The sequence below is a fragment of the Anneissia japonica genome, unplaced genomic scaffold, assembly GCF_011630105.1.
Source record: "Anneissia japonica isolate Jap-2015-1 unplaced genomic scaffold, ASM1163010v1 scaffold785_len581690_cov155, whole genome shotgun sequence".
In the NCBI taxonomy this organism is placed as follows: domain Eukaryota; kingdom Metazoa; phylum Echinodermata; class Crinoidea; order Comatulida; family Comatulidae; genus Anneissia; species Anneissia japonica.
In genome coordinates, this window is record NW_022739772.1 from 456107 (window position 1) to 478601 (window position 22495).

The following is a 22495-nucleotide window of genomic DNA, read 5'->3' on the forward strand; positions in this document are numbered from 1 at the left end:
TAATGATATTGATAATGGTAATAATTTTATTAATTTTTAAACTTACAGTAATTAAATTTAGTAGACAAATGAGCTATTTATTATTCAAACTTTTTCAATTTCATTAACCTTTAGAAAAACTGTGTGTCTGAAATAGTCTTTCTCAAGGGTAACTTATCACACCTTTTCCCATAATTACTGAATTGTCCATGAACTCTTCTCAAAACTACCCTATTCAATGACTTTTTCTTAAGAGTTGGCCTACTGTCCTTTCCCACTGTTTATGAACTCTCCCACTGATTAAGCCCAATAAAAAACAATTATGGTATATCACCCTAATCTAAGCTGGAAAAATATGAATTAGGGAGGCTTTTTATTTTTGTTATTTTTTTTATTTTGAAAGCCAAATATCACCCTTGTGTTGTTTGCTGGTGCATTGATATTCCATTTAAATTACTTTATTGAGATAATACAAACAATAAGCCTATCTACTAAAAAATAAAAATTGTTTATAAAAGAAATTTGGGTGAGGGTGTAAAAGTATCAATTTTTTTGTTTGTTAGACCTTGCCCTATTTTAAAGTAATGGATCTTACTGTTAAACTTTGCAATGGACTTTTTCCATTGATTATCGTGGACAATTAATATTTTTCCCATGCATTATCCTGGACATCTTAATAAGCCTTCTGCAAACCACTTAACTAATTCCTTCGTGGTCAGACAAAAAAACTCCAGACTAGACTGTCCAATTAACCTTCCTCAAAGACTGTATGCACTGTCAGATTCACACAAGAAAGAATGTCTCATGTGCCCTGTGATAGGGAAGTTTTAGGCATCCCAGGCCCGTAACAAGGTTCATAGGAAGCGGGAGGGGGGTTTCCTACAGTATAGGCCAAGTTTAACTCAGAGTGTTTCTTTAATAAACAATGTATGGTAGAACATTTGCAAGTGGTCAAGGATTACAATTGGAAGTTGATGGCAGTTGATGTGGCAGATATCATGTCAGGATCACTTGACTTAAAGCTGTGTGATTGAAGGTCTTTATTATTATATATAAATAAGTTACATTTCTGTAAAAGTGTTATAGAACATACTGTAGGTGGTGGATGATCACTTGGTAGAACTTCGGTTTGGAGAAATCCTTCACTGTAGATAATTGACGTATTGTATGAACAGTGCATAGGCATCAATTGGTGATGGACAGTTTGACATGTCCCCCGCATTTCAAAGTAGGAGGGACATCATATCAATCATCCCCCCCCCCCCCACATATTCACCAATTCTTAGTTAAAATCCATCTTTTTATAGCGGAAAAAACATAAATATTTATAAACTGGGGGTAAAAGGGGATTAAGCAACCTGGAACCTGGCTTTAAGTACCATATGCTGAGCTGAAGTTAAGTGTTGCATTGTGAAATGTTCTACATATGCTGATAAAAAAATGTAGTTTTTAGCAATCTCCAGACTACAAAAATGATCAATTGTATACCAGCCCAAAGGATAGTTTTTAAATTACATTATTCATGCATCTGTATATTGGCAAAGAAAACATTTTCTTGTTCTGAATTTCAGTGGTTAGCTATTAAACCTTATAAAATATTCAAAGTATACAAATTTTATGGCCCATGTAGTCCAGTGTAGGCAGTACAGTACATCATAATTTAATTGAGTTATTTGATTATGTATAAAGTACCGTATGAATAGCAATTTCATTACCACACCTTGCTATGGCAGTTGGTAGTTGTAAAAGTTGTATCGGCCTTGTATATGCCACAGCCAGTAAAAAGGACATAGTAACGCAAACAAAGATCACACCAAACAAAGGATGGTAAAATATTCATAATAATGCTTAATAATCATATATATTCTTTCTTTGAATATTTTAAGTTGTGTACCTGACGGCATTTTATATACAGTATTTAAGGGCTCATTAAAAAATGATGAAATTTCCATAATAACCAAATGGAAGGAGGTTGGTTTTTATTTATTTAAAAAAAAGTGTTTTTGAAGTCCATTATAATTGTTTACCACAGGCAGAATTTTAGTCAGTTACATTGGCAACAATGCATGGTACAGTGGGGAGAAGGGGTAGTGGATAAGTCTCCCTCGGACAGCCCAAGCAACCCTTCAGCCACAACTCGAACCAAGACGAGACGGAAATTCTTACTCAGTGTATAATGTACAGCATGTCTCGCTACAGCTTAAAGGCACAGGATTGGACATTTCCGATAAGCCCTGTCCCTTGAATATTGTTTGCTAGGGACGGTTCCACAAAACGACAGCTATAAAAACATACGTGAATATGTGCGTTTGTCGGAAAACATACGTGTTTGCGAGACACTTGCATATCCCTGGCTCTAAATTCACCACACAAACTTTGTATGACTTGTTGTCCAAGGGAATTTGAGATTTTTCAACAAATGTTAGGCATTGGCCCTGCAAATCTACAGCCTGTTTAGGTATGCACAAGAGCTTCTGACCCGCGGATTATGCTACAATTTCTAGGCTAGCTAAGGTTTACGAATGATCACATGAATTTCAAAGCATACAATGCAAGGAGAACACTAGAACAAGTAAATAAACACTATTTTGAACAATCATACAACCTATCCTTGCCATTTATTTCTCACGTAAACGGTGGGTGGTTGTTTTTGAAACGATAACATTACCTTTTCCTATACTTTCACATTGATCGCACTGTAATGTTTTCCATGGTATATCCACCGTAGGTCACGTGACCGTATGTAAACAAACATCGCCGAATCCCTCTATTCTACTGTAGTAATGTCGCAATATACTGTACAGTGTATGTTCATGTCACTTCCTCTAAACCTGTACTATTAATAGAAATTTCTGATGTAATTCATTGTTTGAGATTTTTGCTGGCAGTTGGTGCAGCCTCATTGTGTCTGAAATTGTTATGTAAACTGTCAAATGATATGAGGCGTACAATTAACAATAGGAAACATAACAATAGGCTCCAGTACAATTAGTATAGGCTGATCCATGTTTAAATAAATTATTACACATAATAATCAAAGTGGGTATCTAGGTAAAAGAAAGTCTTGAAAAATGTTGGCGATAAAACTGAATCTATGAATTTAGTGCATATATGCAATAATAGTTTGATGCAGCACTGGATGAAAATCTAAAATTGAAAAACCTAAAAGACTTTAAAAACTTCGGCGATCTTGAAAACCTTATACAACTTGCTACAAACAAGCAATGTTGGACATAGAGTTTGTTTTATAAATGGTTGGTAAAAGTAGTTGAACATGTATTGCCAGTGTCTGCATTTCAGAAAAAAATTTTTTCTTTATTTTTATTACGCCCACAGCTGCCATGAAATCTCCAAAAGTAAGATATGTATATTTCTTCCTAATTATATAAATTTAAAACATTTAACCATCCCATTACCATACTACACTGTTTACATTCAACAATAATATTTTATTTGTATTTTCTCTTCTTTTATTGCAAAAACTGGATAAAAAAACAAAATTTTACTGTAATTTTTTTCTGCCTTCCTTTGACCTATCTATTAACCATTGTTGAACATCAAAGTTTGAAATGTTTCACACAGTGTAATGTATTAATAATCAGAGAATTTAGTGCATGCGATAATAGCGTAATATATAGCATTGGATAAAAAATTATGAGAATGATAGGTACGTGTAATACTGTGAGTGAGAGGGCATTACGAAATTTCAAACTATTGATGTTAAATTATCTGTGGGTACATACAATATCATATTACAATCTCCATGACAGCGCATATCCGTATAGATAGGATCTTTTCATTTTCGATAATTATATAAATTTGCATAAATCAATACAAATATTGATGCCTCACATTCAGAGATATTAACTTAATTGGTTGTATGGTCCCTCAAACCAGCTTTGGTATTTATAAACCGTGTATATAGTCTCAATTTCGTAATTCTATAATTAATATTATTTCCAGAATTTCATGTTGATAACACCGGCAATAGTAAATGTGATTCTTCTATGATTCATAACGCCAGCTGCCTTTCTCAGTTCTGATTGGTTGATGCAATCGTCTTACTTGCTGCGTTTATAATCCGTTTCAATTCACGATATTGTGAGGAATTGTGCAAAGTTCAATTGTGTATTTTCAATAGAGTTTTGATCAGTCAGTGACAAACATATTATTTTAGATATTCTCTGAAATTTGTTTATAAAGAAAATTTCAAATTTTCAAGTGTTAGCATTAATTTTATTTGGTCACACTGTGCTAGGTTGGCATCAATTATTATTTTGTTTTATGGAAATAATTTTTTTTTTTTAAGGATGCCATAGTGTTTTAAAACATTTATTTAAGTAATATTATGTTGTAATAATAATAATTTGATGTTCATAATCTTAGGCCAACTAAAGCATCATTTTTAGTATGATTTGATTAATGTTTAAATGTTATTGCAACTTTGGATGTGTACTCTATTTAGCGGCAGTGGCTTAGACTGATTTCCGGGCAGCTGGTGTCTACTATTTTTTCCTTTGAAAAGAAAGAAGACACTAGGAATGTCGTCTCTTTTTGCTTTGTGTTATCTTTTGCATTAATAATAATAACATTAATAATATGCACAGCTATTTTTGTCAACTTTGCTCAATCGAAATGTCATCCTCTACTATCGGAAACCGTGGCTTTTAAATAGTGTGCAAATTATGTCCTATGAAAACCAGTCTGTACTCATTTAAACTGCATTAAACGTTGTTTTCGTTTTGCAGATGAACATCGTAAGGTGACATCCCATGATGCTTCATTACACATTTTAGGATACAAAATTGGTAAGTAGATGCCTTTAAACACTGCTATATTACTAAAGCAGTGTTGTTACGGGTACCTTTGTAATAACCAGTTAATGGGGTGACTAATTCAAGGACGGCTATATTCCTAGACAACTGGTATTCAGTGGGTAACTAATGCATGGGCAACTATTTATGGATTATTTATTTTATGGACAGTTGATTGCTGGGCAACTTATTCTTTGTCAAACAAACAGGGCCGGCGCCAACCTGTGGGCCATTAGGGACACCCGTCCAAGCTGTCTGGGAGACAGTAGCAATCTGTCGGGGAAAATCAGTTAGAATAATCTGGTATAAAGCCAAAGACAAACTATTAGACAGTGTTGTTTTTGGGCATCTAGTTGTGACAACCTAAATTTCTTCACCTCAGTCCCAAAAACGAAGGGGATGAGGTGGGCATGGTCCATCTGTCGGGGAGCGATGGATCATGTCTGGGAGCACTGACCCCACAGTTGCAACTGGAACATACAAAACTATCTCTTGGTTAGGTAATGTACAGTATGGACAATTTTCTATCGACAGCTATTGTAGTCCGTGGACAACTTATCCGTGGTCTCTAATAATCTATTGGTATCTCTTACATGGGCATTTACAGGAGTGGTGGCATCCAACGTGGGGTCCGCGGAGGGGGCCATAGAACCTCGGTCAGGAAAAAGTGGATCTTCGCCAGTTAAGAAGCCAATCCTTTAATTGGAGAACACGCACAGCATTTTTACCTTCTGATGGTGCCATATCTGGGCGTGACTATATTCTTAAAGTTTGCTGGTGGAACTAAAGTGGATGTGACATTCCCTCCACCCCCAGCCCAGACTTATAACCCCTGACCAGTACATCTCTGGAGCTGCCACTGCATTCACAATAATCCATGGAAAAACAATCCACCGGGTAACCATTGACAACTTTTCTATGGATAGCATATATTAGACAATATTCAGGAATAATAGTTGATCTAAGATACCGATCTTATTGAAAGAAACACAACATTAGTGATCCCCAAACTGACCCATGACCCCAATGGGTGAAGAGAGTGTGTCCATCTATACTGTTCTTTGGCAATTTGGTCAATTAACAACTGATCCAATCCACTTACAATAAACTACCAACTTGACCGGAGGGCGTTGATGCCATTAGTGGAATTGAGAGAAGTTAAAATTATCCAACTTAGCATGCTTTCCATGTCAAGCATTGATTATGCCAGAGTGTATTTTAGGTAATTGGTGGTTTGAAGTGTTTAATCCTGCCGAGCCTTGGGCCTGTAAACCCTGATCCATTCTGTTCACTTTAAAACTAATTTAATATTTAAAGCCAAATATAGTTACTGTAGGAAGAATTGGTGGAAATAGTAAGATGTAGAACTGCACTGATCAAATTACTTTGAGTACTTTTACACTATATACTGTACTTTACTTTAAGTTTTGTTAATGTCACACCCAATTTTTGCCAGCCATATCTGGGTATATGAGTGACAAAGAAATACAAGAATTAAATTATAATTAATATATTATAATAATATTGCAGACTTCTCAAGTATTATAGGCAAAAATACTACGGAAGTTTATTGTAGGCCAAGACCATAAATAAATAGGTCTGAAGTCCAGAACAAATGTCACTTTTCCATCATCAGGATAATTGGTTATGTTGTCCTAGACATTTAATATTTGACAGATTACTGATAAATTATTTTGAAAACTAAGAAAAAGATGCCCTTAATTCTTTATCCTGTCCCATTTCTTTGAAATTCCACAAATGTTGCTAGAGCCTTCTACCTGTAATTTAAGCAATTAACCCATATTTTGCACTTAAGACAAATTACTAGGTGCTACAGAAATTTCGTACCATGAATATTTGAAGACTTGTTACTGAAAATCATTTTACTATATGACCGTACTTGAGTCTGGTACTGTTTGATGATTTGCAAAATAATATTGTAAATCCTGTGCTATAGGCCTACTCTATTCAGTTCAGTTCAATTCATTGCTTCGGTGTGCCATCATAGGCCATTATCCACTAACAAACATTACAATACAATGCCATACAAATCACAATAAACTATTTTACAACAAGATTGGTATGAAGTATCTGTAAATGTGAGTTAGTATTGGTCTACAATATTAACTTGCTTTATAAGAGAAGGAGAGATTTTGGGAAGGGTCTTTAGACCTGGAGTATGCAAGGGTAAGGGAATATAGAAGGAATGATGTTTCAAAGTGGGAGGTGCAACAATTGATAGGAAAAGAAGGGGATTTGTTTCACTCTGGTCTACAGCATCTTCCCAATGTTGCAGAGAGTGTAGAACATTTGTTCGGATTCAAAAGGGGATACTGTATATTAAACTGTGGTATGATAAAGTATGTGTAGATGAGTTTTGGAAAATAGGTAATACGCTTCAGTAAATTAATTTTACACTTAAGGGAGTTTTCCATACTGTATTATATAATTTACTATATAATAAATTATTTGCTAAATTGTACTACTGATATACAGTATTCTACTTGGAACTTATTTTTGTTTGGTATTTCTATAGCCGCGCCTATTCCTTTAGTTTACAAAGCGCTTTGTTTTCCCTGGTCATTGGCTCCACATGCTTAAGTGTTACTGCCATATTGGTGCAATAGCAGTCAACCCCACTAAAGTACACATTTATAGTCTTGGGCGGAGAGGAACAATGCAGATAAAGTAGCTTGCTCCAAGACACAAACGAAATGCACAGCGATGGGATTGAAATGCTGACCTTGAGGTTGGGAAGCCAAACCGTTCCTGTTGCGCCAAACCGCTTGCTTCTTGGTGGGTTTCCTCCCAAACCTTCCACTTGGGAACTTAACTAGGACGGAGCAGAAGAGAGGCAATTACATTTGTAGCTTTAAAGTTAGCATAATCGTATCTGTAGACTCTTAATATTTATCATCCACATCATTTTTCCATTTTTTAATAAACTAAAACATCGGTTGACCTTGATGTTAAATTTAATTATCAAATTAATGAATAAGATCTAATATTCATCTCGCCATACACATTTCACTTGTACCTGCAGTAAAATGACCTACATTACTTCCCTCAGGTGCACATATTCTCATACCTCAAACAAAAACTTGGGTTTCAAAGGAGTTGTCATTACTAAACTGGCATGTCTACTGTTATGTAAGCCATTGGCAATTAATAGCCGTATTCAACTGGTTGTTCTTCATTAAACCACGGCCACCTGCGCGGTGGTAAAATCCTACTTAACGAAGATGACCAGTCGTATAGAAAACATGCAAATACTCGACAAAACAAAATGGCTGCATAGTTACCGCGATACACGCTGAGTATAATCAAGGCTGCTTCAAATTGTAGCAGTATGGGTTTTTTGTAAAAAAATGTTTTCATCCAGTTTTTGAATTCTGTTAGCCTTCAATTATTTTTTGACTTCAATGAGGGTAAATATTATAATTTTTATTTTCTAAAAATTGAATCTATATTATATTAACGCAAATGTTGTTGCTAAACTGACCAATCAGCCATATTTTTTTTGGCCACGTGCATAACTTAACGCTGATTAACGTATTCTGGTTACGTTAACTTTCGTCGTCAACGAAGTCTATTTTACGAACCAGTCGAATAAAAATAATACTCAACTAAATTCGTACTCAACGAAATGAACCAGTCGAATAAGCCCATTGTCCATTATTAAATTTTGGAAGTAAAAATGTATATGGTTGCAAGGGGTGTGCTTTACTATGTAAGATCACCACCCACTCAAAGTCGTAGCCTTTTGGTACTGTATGTTGGTTTACAGTAAATATTATACAGTAGATATTTAGATAAAGGAAATAATCTTTTTGTTACTGTAGAAACAGACACTATAGAATACTATCATTTACATTTTTCCTAATCCCTTTACATAGGGAACAGTTGTATTTTGCGATGGCGATGAATGGATTTGTTAGGGTGTAAATGATACAAGTAGGCCTAAGATATATTAGGTTGTTACAGTAAGTCTTGGTCCCATAGAGTGTCAAAGGCTAATCTCTCACAAAGGTATGTACCTGTAGCTAGGCTTGGTCAAAATGTAGCTAGAATTGCTATTTTCAATTTCAATTATTTTTACCTTCAACTCTGAATTTAATAAGAAGTGGTCTTATTATACATGGGTGGAGTGTTCTGTATGAATAGATAATTGTGGGCTTATACATGAAGTGAGTATACCCAAGGTAGGCTTATAAATGAGGAACTATCATACTTTTGAAAACTTGCATTTAAGGTTTTAAAAATAATTCTTCAGTTTAACATTTTAATGAAGCAGTCGATCTAAAAAGGTTTATCTTCAGGACATACAAGGCGACTCTCAATGCCATGTATTGATGTTAGACAAACAAATTATAAAAAAAAACTTTATAAAAAAAAAACTGTATTCTAATGTAAATATTGATTATGTATACAATCACTACTTGAAAAATTGTGTGCAATGTACTTTTCCTCAGGTAAACTATGGTTTGGCTTTTAGGTGTGTGTGTGTGTGTTAACATATTTACAGGTAGGTATGCCTACTGTACTATACTTTGAGTCTATAGCAGGTCACAATTTCGTTCTGCAGTACATAAAATGCATGATTGCATAATAAGTAGTAATATTTTAATAAATCAATTTCATATCTGATTTGAAATGAAATTGAAATTATTATTTAGATCAACAAATGATATTCTTTTTAAATTATAATTTAATAACATTAATTTTTATTACTGTGCTATGTGATTATTAAATCTTAAAAACTTAAAAAAAAACAAAAAAAAAACAGGGATAACATTTGATTTAATACTTTAATTTAAAACTGTTATACAGAATTATATATCTATGCATAATTGGGTAAGTTGATTCTATATATCTAAAATTAACCCCACCTACAGTATACTGCCAACACCAAAATGTATATATCAAATAAATATCACAATAAATATAAGCCACTGAAAGTAGATACATTTTTTACAGCCAGACATTGGCTGGAAAATCTAGTGAATGATACAATTGTGAAGGTAACAAAGGTAATAAATGCTGGTGGTGTACTTTAATGTATAAGTCTACCTCCCACTCAAAAGTGGTAGAGTATGTGGGTTGTATAATAAATATATACAATAGATATTTAGATTGGTAGACATCATGGTGTCCATCAAATCAAAATAAAAATAAAAATTACAACATGCAGTTTTCCACTCTCAAAGTTTGGCGAGTTGGATGGCCGAGCGGTTAAGGCAGAAGTGCCGCAACGTACAACCATAATATTGGCGCTGGTTCAAACAGCACGTTCGCCTACCGTTCTGGTGGTGGAACAAGTCGTCTTGGATAAGGACTATAAACCGCAGGCGTCCGGCAGTTGACCTGGTAAGATTAAATCCGGTGGAATGATGGGATGGGTCATGAGCGACAGATAAAAATGAAAAGCAAGTCTACGAAAATGCTAGATAAGACCTGTCCTAGTTACAATAATTTATCAAATTGAATTGACAACACAGAAAGCTGCTAGAGAAGACCTGTACTAGAAAGTTCACTAAAGTCACAACAATCTGGTATATAGTACAGTTAGTGAATTGCCAACACAAAAAGCATATATGAGTTTAAAGTAGCCAAAAAAAAACAAGTCAAGCGCACACACACACACACACACCCCCCCCCCCCACCCCCCCCCACACACACACACACCCACACTCTCTCCTGCAGGGAGCCTATCTGTTTTCAATGTGATTGTACTCTCTGGGGCAAAATTATTTGACTGAGACAAGTAACGTCAGATTACTAACGTTCTGGTCCAATGAATCTCGCCATTAGCAGCGGGTATGTTTAATAGGATGACAGTTCGTCTGAAGGACAGGTGTTCCCCTTAAAAGTTGATGGTATTTCTGTTAACTGTCATTTTGTTAAAAGATGAGCTTTTTGAAAATGTGTGGGTAGTTAACTACTGTGATAACAAAGACGTATTTGACAGGTCATTCTCGGTAATACCACGTCTACCCGTGCACTTGCAAATTTCCTACTTTATAAAGACCGCTAGACGACAAGCTGCATGTACTCTGTCATAGAGATTTACGTAAGCATAGCCATAGCCTTCTCACCTCTCTTAACTGTTCATATTATTAAATAATTTAATTATTTTCTGTATATGTAGATTACTATACATTTACACAATTTATTTTGCTCACTGGATAGTCGGTTGTTTGTGTGGTTACACGAATAATATCTCATCCAAATATTTTTACTTCTGACGTCTCTAGTAATGCAAACCAGTGAAAAGTAAAGTAGTTTCCCATAAAAATATACCATGTACAATACAAAAGATAAAATAAATAAATTTTTCTACTATTTAGGATAACGTTTCATAGATTTATAGAAACTTATTTTTTACGTCAACATTTAGTCTGGCTGTCGGCGCATTGGTTGGGTTTCAGCTCTTTTAGCTGAAAGGTTAAAGCTTTGAACGTGCATTAGTGCATTTCGCTTCTGTCCCTGGGCAAGGCGCCGTTGCTAAGTTTTTTCTTTTTTGATGTTGTTTTCTTAAAATATATAGTGGAAGTCATACCCTGTGCTTTTGCTTGAGGAAAGGTTGGTACATAAAATTGGGCTTATACCCGAGATGGGCTTGTACCTGAGGAACAACAGTATTTTCTCATTAAGTTAGTTTGATATGCATAATTTTTATCTACTGTACATGTATGCATCTTTGTATGTTAATTAGCTGATCACATGACCTATTCACGTGACCTCCCATAATCCTTGGCATTCAGATAGTAGATAAATATTCATTCTGTTAAAATTATTTAGTAGATTTTTGAATGCACACTGAATTATTATAGTATTAACATATGTGAATTGACATTTACCTAACATTGCTTAAATAATATTTAAATTAAACATTATTTTAATACCAGTACAACTTGAAACAAAAACAGTACAGTATTGAATTATTAAATGAATTTAGTATATACAATTTCAAATTGTCTTCCATATTTTCAATTTTTCCCCCATAATTTTCACCCTTAAAGGAATTAATTCTGATTTTTTCCAGTAAAATTCTGCTCTTAATTGAAAAGACTTTTAAGTTGTCTGAAATGCTAGTGATTGGCACAATTGTTGTGGCTCAGACTCCACTGTTATCAATTCCAATTTAAGCCCTATCAAATTTTGCCTTTTAACACGTTGGCTGCCAGCGACGAGTATACTCGCTCACAGTGTGTTGCTGAGGGCGCCAGGGACGAGGATACTCGTCAAAATCGGGGTAACATTCTAGCATTTATAACTTCTTTGTTATACATTGAGGAACCACAGACTAAACGGCTGGTAGTTCGGGGAAGATACACCTAGACGATAACGTACATATGACATATGTATGTTTGTTGTGTTATGTTGCCGGTAGTACACTCGAGCGGCACAAGTGGGGGGCGCCCTTTGAACATATACTAACCAATGCAAAAAGCGGACGAGATAACTCGCACTTGGCATAGTCAATAAAACGTTCTATCACAGTGCCGTCGACGAGTATACTCGCCTCCTAATATTTTCCCGCCAATCTATTAAACACATCATTTTGATGACGTATGACTAGATAACATTTCAAAAAAGTATGTTTGTACATGTAAACTTGTTTTGGCACACAGGAAGGAACCTTAAAAATAGGTCTGGCAGTCAACGTGTTAAAGAGTTTTAATTGTCCAAATATGTTTAGGAAAACTCAGACAATTAGAAAATACAATGATGATGCAATATCCAATTATATTGCAGTATACCAATCAAATTGATAGACAATACCACTTTCTCAATATAATTATTTCAGCTTTCATAATTTTTAAATTTTCTATTTTAAAGTTAATTTTCAATCATATGGTACCTTGATGGTGTTGTGCTTATTCTGAATATGGCATAAACTGAAATTCCAATTAAACTAAAGATAATGATGGCAATAAACTGGATCTTTAACAATTGCCTAGGCATACAGCATACATATTTTAATGGCAGAGTGTACTCAAGAGACTGTTTCCCAGCATCAGGAATCGATAAATGGGTGCCATTATATGTACGTAACTGTTTTGTCCATGTGACGTTAGTATTAAATATAATTATTATAAAATAATAAAAATAAATGCTATATGTTCTACATTTGTGGGGATTTTATTCCAATAAATGCTAGTGGCACTGTTGAGAAATTGTCCAAAGTTTTATCAACGTTTCTCATCAACCAGGAGTGTGACTGGCTACCTATGAGGTTTTCTTTGCCAATGTGCTAATCATGCAGCAAATAATGGAATACTCCACACCTCCCCAATTTTTTCAATAGTCACTGTTTCTATGACTGAAGTAATAACGTGAAGTACTCTTGGAGAGCTCTATATAAATACTGTACCCTCATGTTTCTATTAAATATAGACATGTTATTGTTACTATTAAATATCAACATATTAATATAGAAATGCATTGCTAAATCTCCAATCCTCCATGCCAGCAGACTAATAAATGCAGTGGTCTGAAAAAACACTTAAAATCTCACTTGTTCTAAAAATAAATTTCTTTCCTACTAGAGACTTTCCAAAAGCCTTGTACAGTATACAATAGTAATCTGTCTGAAAATAAATCTGCCTGAAAATGGGCAGATAGACAATTCTATATTTAGAATCAATTTATAAAATTATCATTTTGCATAATTATTCTTCAATTTATTTCCAGTTGTAAGGATTAAAATTGTCAGCCATGGAAAAATATATCCTTGAAAATCTTCAATACCTTTTGCCATAATATCAATTAAATATCTTGGTACCAGCCTATTCATTGGTTAATTAAAACATCTAATCTCATCGTTGACTGTTACTCTGCGTTTAACCGTGGCAGTACTGTATTGCTTAATTTAGAATTATACCGTCATTGCTAAACTAAAGTCCTACTTGGTTTGGACTTTCTGGCCAAAATAACCATGTACCTGTCGAGGGCGTAGGCTGGTTTTGGCCCAGGGGTGCAAAAAATGAAAATGTGGAACTAAATCATAATAAAAACTTAATGGTCATTTTTTGAATTTTATTAACCCACTTAGTGGAACTAATTCGCTGCCATGGCAAGCCTGCAACCAGGGAGGTTAGAGGGATTCAAAAGAACCCCACTTTTCCAGAAATGCCCTCAAAAATCATTAGTAAAAAGTGCCTTTTTGTTTTGCATGGAGGTGGTTGAAATTAACTCCAAACATTTAAAATTTAAAATTTTTTATGAATTGCAGTGCTATTTCTGGATATCTGAGGTGTTTTATCCGTAAAATCTTCCCAAACCATGTTAAGGAGGAGGGGAGTGTGGACTGAAAGTGCCCTTTTGTGAAAAATTAAAACCCCTTTAAAATTTCCTGCCTACGGCCTTGCATGGGAGGGGGAAGTAGTGAATCTGAACCTTTAGTCTATGATGCCCAAGCCGGTTTAGTTGTGACACAAATAACATCTAATGCAGAAAAAGCCTCCTTGACATTTGAATGGTCACTAGTGCAGAAACCTTAAACTGAGCAAACATTGCCCAGGAAGAATAACCAGGTTATTCTTCCTGTTTGGAGAAGTTTAATGCGAACATGTCACATTGCTATTTCCCTGTGCTACAGTGCTTGACGGAGTGTTTTCAACTTGGAACGTGCATTAGGCCTGAACAGTTATTGTTCACTAACATGACCAATCCAACAATTAAAAAAATCAATGGTCAGTTTTTTTTATTATTGCTAAAATATCGGGGGCGAGTCGAGTAGGCGAGCGGTAAGGCAGGGGGCGTTGCTAGCTACAGACTTAACATCAGCGCTGGTTCCAGCCGCTTCTTGCCCATGGTTCTGTTGGTAGAACTAAATCTTCACGGATAAGGACTTAAAATGGAATGTCCAATGCATACGTCTTGCTTATGTGCACTTTAAAGAACCTATTGCATCTTTCGGAAGAGTTGGGGGTTACCCCAATTTTATGGCTCATTTCAGCCCCTGTTGTTGTGAAATGATGCGAACATGTAGGTACTACTGTATGAAGCGCATCTTGATGGCTGCTTGGTAGTAATAGACCGCGCCCATTCAAAATTCAGCTCAATGACGCGGCAAGTTATGGGTTATTTTCCTACCTTTACCTTTATATATTTCACCAAGAGCGCAAAATATTGGTGCAAAATCTCTCAATATATACATACAGTACTCTTATAATTCAGAGATTTTTACCACATACCATGTAAATTTAACACTTTTCCTATCCTCCAGTAATAGACCAATCCATTACAGTGGTTATTATCCCTCTTCAGATGCCATAGATGTAGATCTATGGTGGGTGATTCTTGCGTATCATCTGCTAAAAATGTAAATATTGGAATGATAGGGACGTACAGTATTTTATTTTCATCGTAGTACTTTGCACCACTGAACATGGACATAAAATGCACTCAGGAGAAGGGTCCCTAGAAATGATAGTTCCAAGAGAGAGAGTGCCCTTTTCTAATTGGATTTTTTTTTCTCCTGGAATTATCGCATTTCTTCCTTTTTTCGTAGGTGTCGATTGTTACCGTAGTTGTTACTGTAAGCACAACTACAATGCCATCTGCAGCTAGAGTCGAGTCGATGCGAAACATGGTTACCTCGGCGAGGGCGAGCACTCAGGTAGGTCTATCACTTATATAAAAAATGAACTCAACTATTTTATTTAAGGTATTGTTCATTGATAACTATTAACCAATAACAATGAAGCTTATGCTTATAAGGCCAAGTTGAAATAATAAATTGTTACTCATCTAGGGTTTTGAATGAGAAGAGAATGAGGTTGTTTATTGCTTTCTTTATCTTTATTGTTTATTAGGATGTTTTGATTTCTGCAGCATTTTCTGTTTCTCCTCCTCTGTGTCCCTCCTCCCCTCCTCCCATTTTTTGGTCTTATTTTCTCAAATAAAGTACTTTACTTATTGTCTTATTTATAAATATAATTATTCATTACTGTGTATTTGTAGTGGGATTTGTATATTTGTAAACTGTATATATATATGCCAAAACTATCATAAAAAAAATAAATTTTATTTGTGAAATTATATATTATATATTTATGCCCATACTATCATAAAAAATAGAATTTAAAAAATCATTATATCTTATAAATTATTTGTTAAATTATTTATTTAATAATATTATAATAATAATAAACATTTATATAGCGCCAATTCAAAAATTTATCAAAGGCACAGGAGAAAACAAACTCAGTAACATTTCTCAAAAAGGTGAAACTTTAAGTTCTTCTTAAAAGAATATAAAATGAACAGAAAGAGGAAGAGAATTCCACAGAGAAGGAGCTTGAACAGAAAAAGCATGTTGACCATATGTTTTGGTTTTGTTTCGAGGAGATCGAACTGTCAAAAGATTTTTTTATATTATGCTACAGAATTATAAGAGGTAATTAGCCTACATGTATTTATTAAGGATTAGTTCATTAATCATGTTTCTTTTTTTGCAAAATAATTCATTATTCATATTATTACATAAATTAGATTTACATATTTTCAATTAATGTATTATTTACTTTGCCAACAAGAATATTAACTCACTAATCACTTGGAATACATTACAAATATACTGCAGATTGAAGTTAAAAAAAAAAAAAACAATTTCCAATGAAAACAAAAATAACCACTACACAGAAAACTTGGAATGAGTCATTATGTTCCTTGAATTTATATATAAGTATTTTATTTTTTTATTGAACTTCGATTACCTTTTTATTATGTAGAAAGTAGGACTGTATTATCTTGCAAAGTACTAACTTTCTGCTTCATATATTTCTCATTGGTTTTGATTTTATATCATATATGGCTCCGGTTTTCTAGCTAAGTGCCTATTTTTTAATCTTATGATTCATACCCACCTACATGATATTTCTCATTCGTATTTTTGACGTAATTCGCCCACTCATTCTACGAGCATGTTTTGAAGTTTATGAGCAACGCTGACATCAGCATGAATTTGAGCGTCCTCTGTGACTAGGATAAATTGTATTGGAGATGGTGTAAAACGTCAATTTCTTTATTGTTCTCTTGCGAGTGCCTGTTGGGGGTTTCAAATCTCAAACTGCTAATTACGAATGCATTTTAATTAAATGTTTTCACTTAAGTGTGTCAAGATTATGCGGATTTCATGGCATTAGAATCTAAAATCAGTGGATTTAAACCGATGATTAAAATAATAATTATAATTAACAGCTGATGTTTTCTTTGTATCTTCAATTTGCGATGCAAGTGTGAATGAAATAGTGAATGAAATATTGAGCGATGATATTAAACGGATGATTGGAAGTTGGCGGTTGCATACAATACGTTCAACGAACAACGTAGAGATATCGGTCACAACTATTGCTCACATTTGTCCGTGAAACTAACAACAATTAATGTATTTTTTATAGTTAGTCGCTGAGATAGAACATCCACATCATTTCACAGTTGGCGAGTTATGAATTTCCTGGGACAAATTGATAACATTTTATGATGTGTATCGTTGTTTAAATTTCTAATTTTTACGAATATAGTATGACGCACGCTAAACAAAAAGAGCAATTATATAAAACAATAAAATCTTGCTATTTTACTAAATCACCATTTTCATCTAAATGGTATTTTTTACATGCAATCTTTTGAATTTAACTGTTGAAAGTGTAAAATAGAACATGGATGCATGGAATAAAATATTGAGTAGTGTGTGTACACACACACACATGTATATGTATATATATATATATATATATATATACATGTGTGTGTGTAAATGTAATTTAAATGCTGAAAGTGTGCTTTAGATTTATGTAAGAAATATATATAACCTCATTTTTGGAGATTACAGTAGGCAAGAAAAGGCAATCACAACAGATTTTATCTGATCAGACATTGTCGAATAATGTGTACTTGTTTCCATCTAATGTGACCAAACCATTTGTTACAAAAGCCTAATCCAGGCCTATATCCAGGAGGGTGCAATGGGTGCATCACCCATTTTCTGAAATTTAATCTAAATTATATTAACCCAAATGTTGTTGCTAAACTGATCAATCGGCCATATTTTTTTTTGGTCACATGCATAACTTAACGCTGATCAACGCATTCTGATTATGTTAATTTTCATTGTCAACGAAGTCTATTTTATGAACCAGTCGAATGAAAATAATACTCAACGAAAATTTGTACTCAACGAAATGAACCAGTCGAATAAGCCCATTGATTTATTAAATACTAGTGGTCCGTTGGTTAAGCCTCGTGCTGAGATTTATTTCCCAGTAAAAAATCACATAGGCTGTATAGTAGATTAAGAGAACAATAAAATATTATTAAAAAATCAACATAATAGCAAGGGTATATAGCAGCTAGGTCTGGTTGAGTAGAAACTGAAACCTAAATGTGAATGAAAAGTAATCAATCATAATGGAATCAATAACACTAACAATAGTTACTTTTAAAATCCGGTTTGACAATTAAATTTGATGGAAAGTTAAGATTGTACAATTTATGTATTCAGATTGTTCATCACAAGAAGCCAAAGAATAGCATCATTTTAATTCATGTTGAAAACGTAATTCCAAGATTTCTATTAATAATCGCTCTTCTTTGTTTAGCTGTATATAATCGAAAACAATACAATTCAATAGGCGTATTGAAATTGTGTAGTTGTATAAAAGTAGGTTAACAGTTACCTATCAACTGAAAATTTGAAGTCTATTAACCAGAATCTATTAACCATAAGCCTGAAAGCACTGCACAGTAGGTCTCCTATAAAATGCCCCGGAAATTAATGACCACGTTTCTGTGGGCCCAAGTTAACCAATGTCTTTTATCGTCATTATTTTCACTAGAGACCAAAAGTAAAGACCGTGGAACTCTCGGTCCCAAGACTAGTCTTTAATTGGAGGGAGACCTTATATATTTTCAGTATTCTTAGTTGTGGATGAATATTTAAGTCTGTAAATTAGAAAAAAAAAAAAAAACAGATTTTTTTTTCTATTTGTGTTGATTATGGTCTGTTTTATTAGCAAATCAATTTCTATTATTCAAATCTTTATTTGAATTTTACTAGTTACTGTAAATGTATACGCTCAAAAGTGCAAATTCATTGTGAAATTCTTTTTTGGCACTTCGCCAACAAGACGACTAAATTGATGGAGGTATATTAAAAAAAAAAGAAATGATTATTAATTTGGGAATAAAGAACATATATTGTCCAATTTCTCAACCAGAGGAAGCATGAATTTATATCTCATGTCTCAAACAATGGCTACATTTAAATCATACAAAATTAGTTGGAAATTGATATTCTGTTCTTAATGAAATTAGATCCATTCTAGGGTAATTAGATAAGTTTGTTCAAATGATGTATCCAGAATTTTGAATCAGTTCTTTCGCATTTATAAACAATCATTGTCGGTTTGTTGTATATATTTTTCCCGATTGTTCTTGTACACAATTATCAATCTCACTTTCACAATGGAAACGATCCGCATCGTTATTGATTTATTGATCTGGGGTTGTACGACTACTATAAATAAGTCAAACTCTATGATGTGGGAACACATTGTAATTGCATGTATAAATATGGCTAGCCTGGGCTGGCTGGCTGGCTTTGCTTCAAGGCGAGATTTTTTTAATTCCTTGCTTAGCAAACTTATTTTTGTAAAGATCATCAGAGAAGAGGGGAAAAAAAATTGTTTTCTTTAATAAGCAAAATTATTTTCCCAAAAGCATCTAGGCGGAGGAGAAAATGAAAATAAAATTGTATTGATTAATGTAAACAGAATAGTAATGAGATTGATAAACGCTTTAAATATATGTAATTAAGAAAGAAATATATATATTCTTATTTTTGGAGATTTCAGGGAAGCGGAGGACTCAGTAAAATTAAAATGAAAACATTTATTTTTTTTCCTGAAATGTACATTTTTTGTGGTGGAGGGTGTATTAACTGGCCAAAAATAAAAATTTAAATATTCAAAATTACCATTATTGGTGTCGGAGAGTTCGCTAAAAAAAAAAAAAAAGGCCAGCGTCAGTCTTAATAGATTATGCAGTAAACATAATGTTCACACACACAATGCTGTTTTACGGAAAGATATTGGCATACTGTAGTTAGATAGACATTAGTTAATGTTAATTAATATTATTGAATTCGCTAAACAGATATATTTAAATAAGGCGGCTAGTCTTGAAGCCCCGCCCAGTCTATCGCATTTTAATTGACCAAAACATGTGACATGCCTAAATATGGTCATGATGACATCACATCATGGCCATATATAGGACATCATGACTATATATGGGCATACAACAGTTTTTTGTCAAAGAAAATTTGACAGTCTGAGCAGAGATTAAGGAATACGTAATTGACACCCACACATCCAGGAGAAAAACTCTCTCATTTGGTATTCAAATAAAAGATGCTCCCAAACAGATAATTGATCATACAAATGACAAAGGCTGAGTTGTTTATTTTAAAATGTTCGTTGGTAATTTTTAATTTAAAGTCTATAGTACTTTGAATTTGACTTGTAATAATACTGTAGTATAGGAAACTTAGAAAATTAGTATCCAATGAATTGATGTAATATTTTGTTTTTTATGGGAGGGGGGGGGAGAAGTATGGGTCATCCTTTATTTTCATATTAAGAGTACTAAACATACTCTTTGCTGTGATCCGCCACCCCTTCCTTCCCCCTGTGAAATTACCCAATCCCCATCCCTGTGAAAGAGTACACAATAAAATGTATTTTTTATCATTTTGAGATTATCATTTTAACTTTCTCATAAAAATGTACATATGCCTACCTACATTTTTAACCCCCTATCGTAAAGTGGATATTTTGTACTCTTTTAAAAATGGTGAAAATTATGGATGACCCCTTATAAACCAGACATACTTCAATCAGTATTAGCGATAGTAATAATTTTAATGAAAATATAAAATAATAAATTTTTACTGATAAGTATAATATTCAATATAGTATTATAGAGTAGAGAGTTGTTTACTAAAAGATAGAAGGTGTTATAAATAATAACCAAGATAAAAATAATAAAAGCATTAATAGAAAGGAAAAGAAATGATAAATATTATCATTGAATAGTAAAACATAAAATGTAGAAAAACAATATGCATTCAATAAGTTGTTCCAGTCAGTTATAGAAAATGAACGTTCAAGGTGTAATTTACAAATAAAAAACCCTCAATGAATAGTCATCAATTTGTTCTGCCGAAAGGTATGTCCTTCAAGAAGTTCTATTCCAGTAGTCTACTTCGTGAATTGTGTATTCTCCGTCTTTTGCATCCCTCTTCAACTTGTAACTCTTTTCATTCCGTATAATGAAAAGAGTAGTAGTAATACATAAAATGTAGAAAAAACAATATTATAGAGTCAGTATTTAAAATTATTCTAGTCGGTAATTTGAAAATGAACGTTGGATGTGTAGTTTACAATATATAATAAAACCTTAAATTAAATAGAGTAGTACCACATATAATGTAGGAAAAAACAATATTATAGACTGTTATTATATGAAATTTTTTCTGTTGGTAATTAGAAAACGTTCAATGTGTAATTTACAGAATATAAAAAATCTTCAATGAAATACTAGTGCCCTGCAGTATTATTTTAACATTCTTTGGATGTCTACTAATTCATCCGGGTTGTAAATTTACATCTTAAGTTCTCGCATTTGTTTTCAGGTAGATTTTTTTGCAATTTCAGTATGTAGAATCCTGTTTATATAACTTCCCTGTTATCTTTTAGTACCTTTATTGACCGGATATAAAAAATTAACTTTAATGAAAAGTAAGATTCCGTAGTCCTTCTTAATGAATCTATTTGAAGCAAAACAAAAACATTTACAAAAATATGGATAAGGCAAAAAGTAAGTAAATTATCACGTTACATGCAAACCACCTTGGATGTGGCAAATACGGATGGATGGATTTATTCGGCTTGAACACCAAGGATAACCCACGAAAGTTTGAAGAAGACTTATTTCCAGTCGGGTACTTCTGGTGGTGATCGGGCGGTACGCCGGGAGAAAGTCCCCTACTCTTTTCTGAAGGGTATACTGCATTCTCTAACGTTCACATGGGCCATTTTGCACACAGGACCAATGGCTTAAACATCTCATCCGAAAGATGTTGCGTTTTTTAAGCTTGCAGTTCAGCCCTCCAGCTGAAACACAAGGAGAGCGGCGATGGGAATTGATCTGGGACCGAGAGATCTCCACGGTTTAGCCAAATGAGCTGGCTGCTCTCACCAAATAACAGGTCAAATCACAAAAGAGAGCATTATCATTATATAAGATGAAAGAAGCCAAAATGAATAATTATTATTTTAACTCTGAATACGAATATAGGTAGTATTTTCCTTTTATTTTACCTGCAGTGTTGTGAAGGACCTGCATTAATTAACCAATGAAATGCTTTCTCAAATCATAATAATAATGTTGTAGGAATCATCTAACAGTAGGCACTCATTACGTATTATTATTAATATTATACCCCCCGGTCGTTGAATACATTATACACATCAGTCGCAGTGTACATCATTTGGAACACCCAAGGCTTATTGACAATGTGACGAGCTTGTGCTCGAACCTCCGACCTGGCAATTAAAGGGCCGAAGTCTTGCCATTGCATCATATGTCTCCACTGTGTTTTTAGTGCTATTTTTACTTGTGGTTACTAT

The 22495-nt window shown here is 33.7% G+C and overlaps 1 protein-coding gene across 2 annotated transcripts in view; it reads left to right on the forward strand.

Annotated features, from left to right (window-relative positions):
- Positions 1-22495, forward strand: part of LOC117118008 (tyrosine-protein phosphatase non-receptor type 5-like) — a 78907-nt gene that overhangs the window by 3779 nt on the left and 52633 nt on the right. For both annotated transcript variants that reach the window (XM_033262505.1, XM_033262504.1), the window contains 2 exons: positions 4728-4787; positions 15313-15420. In XM_033262505.1, coding sequence (XP_033118396.1) covers positions 15355-15420 — 66 coding nt within the window. In that variant the 5' untranslated portion in view covers positions 4728-4787; positions 15313-15354. The remainder of the gene's footprint in view (positions 1-4727; positions 4788-15312; positions 15421-22495) is intronic.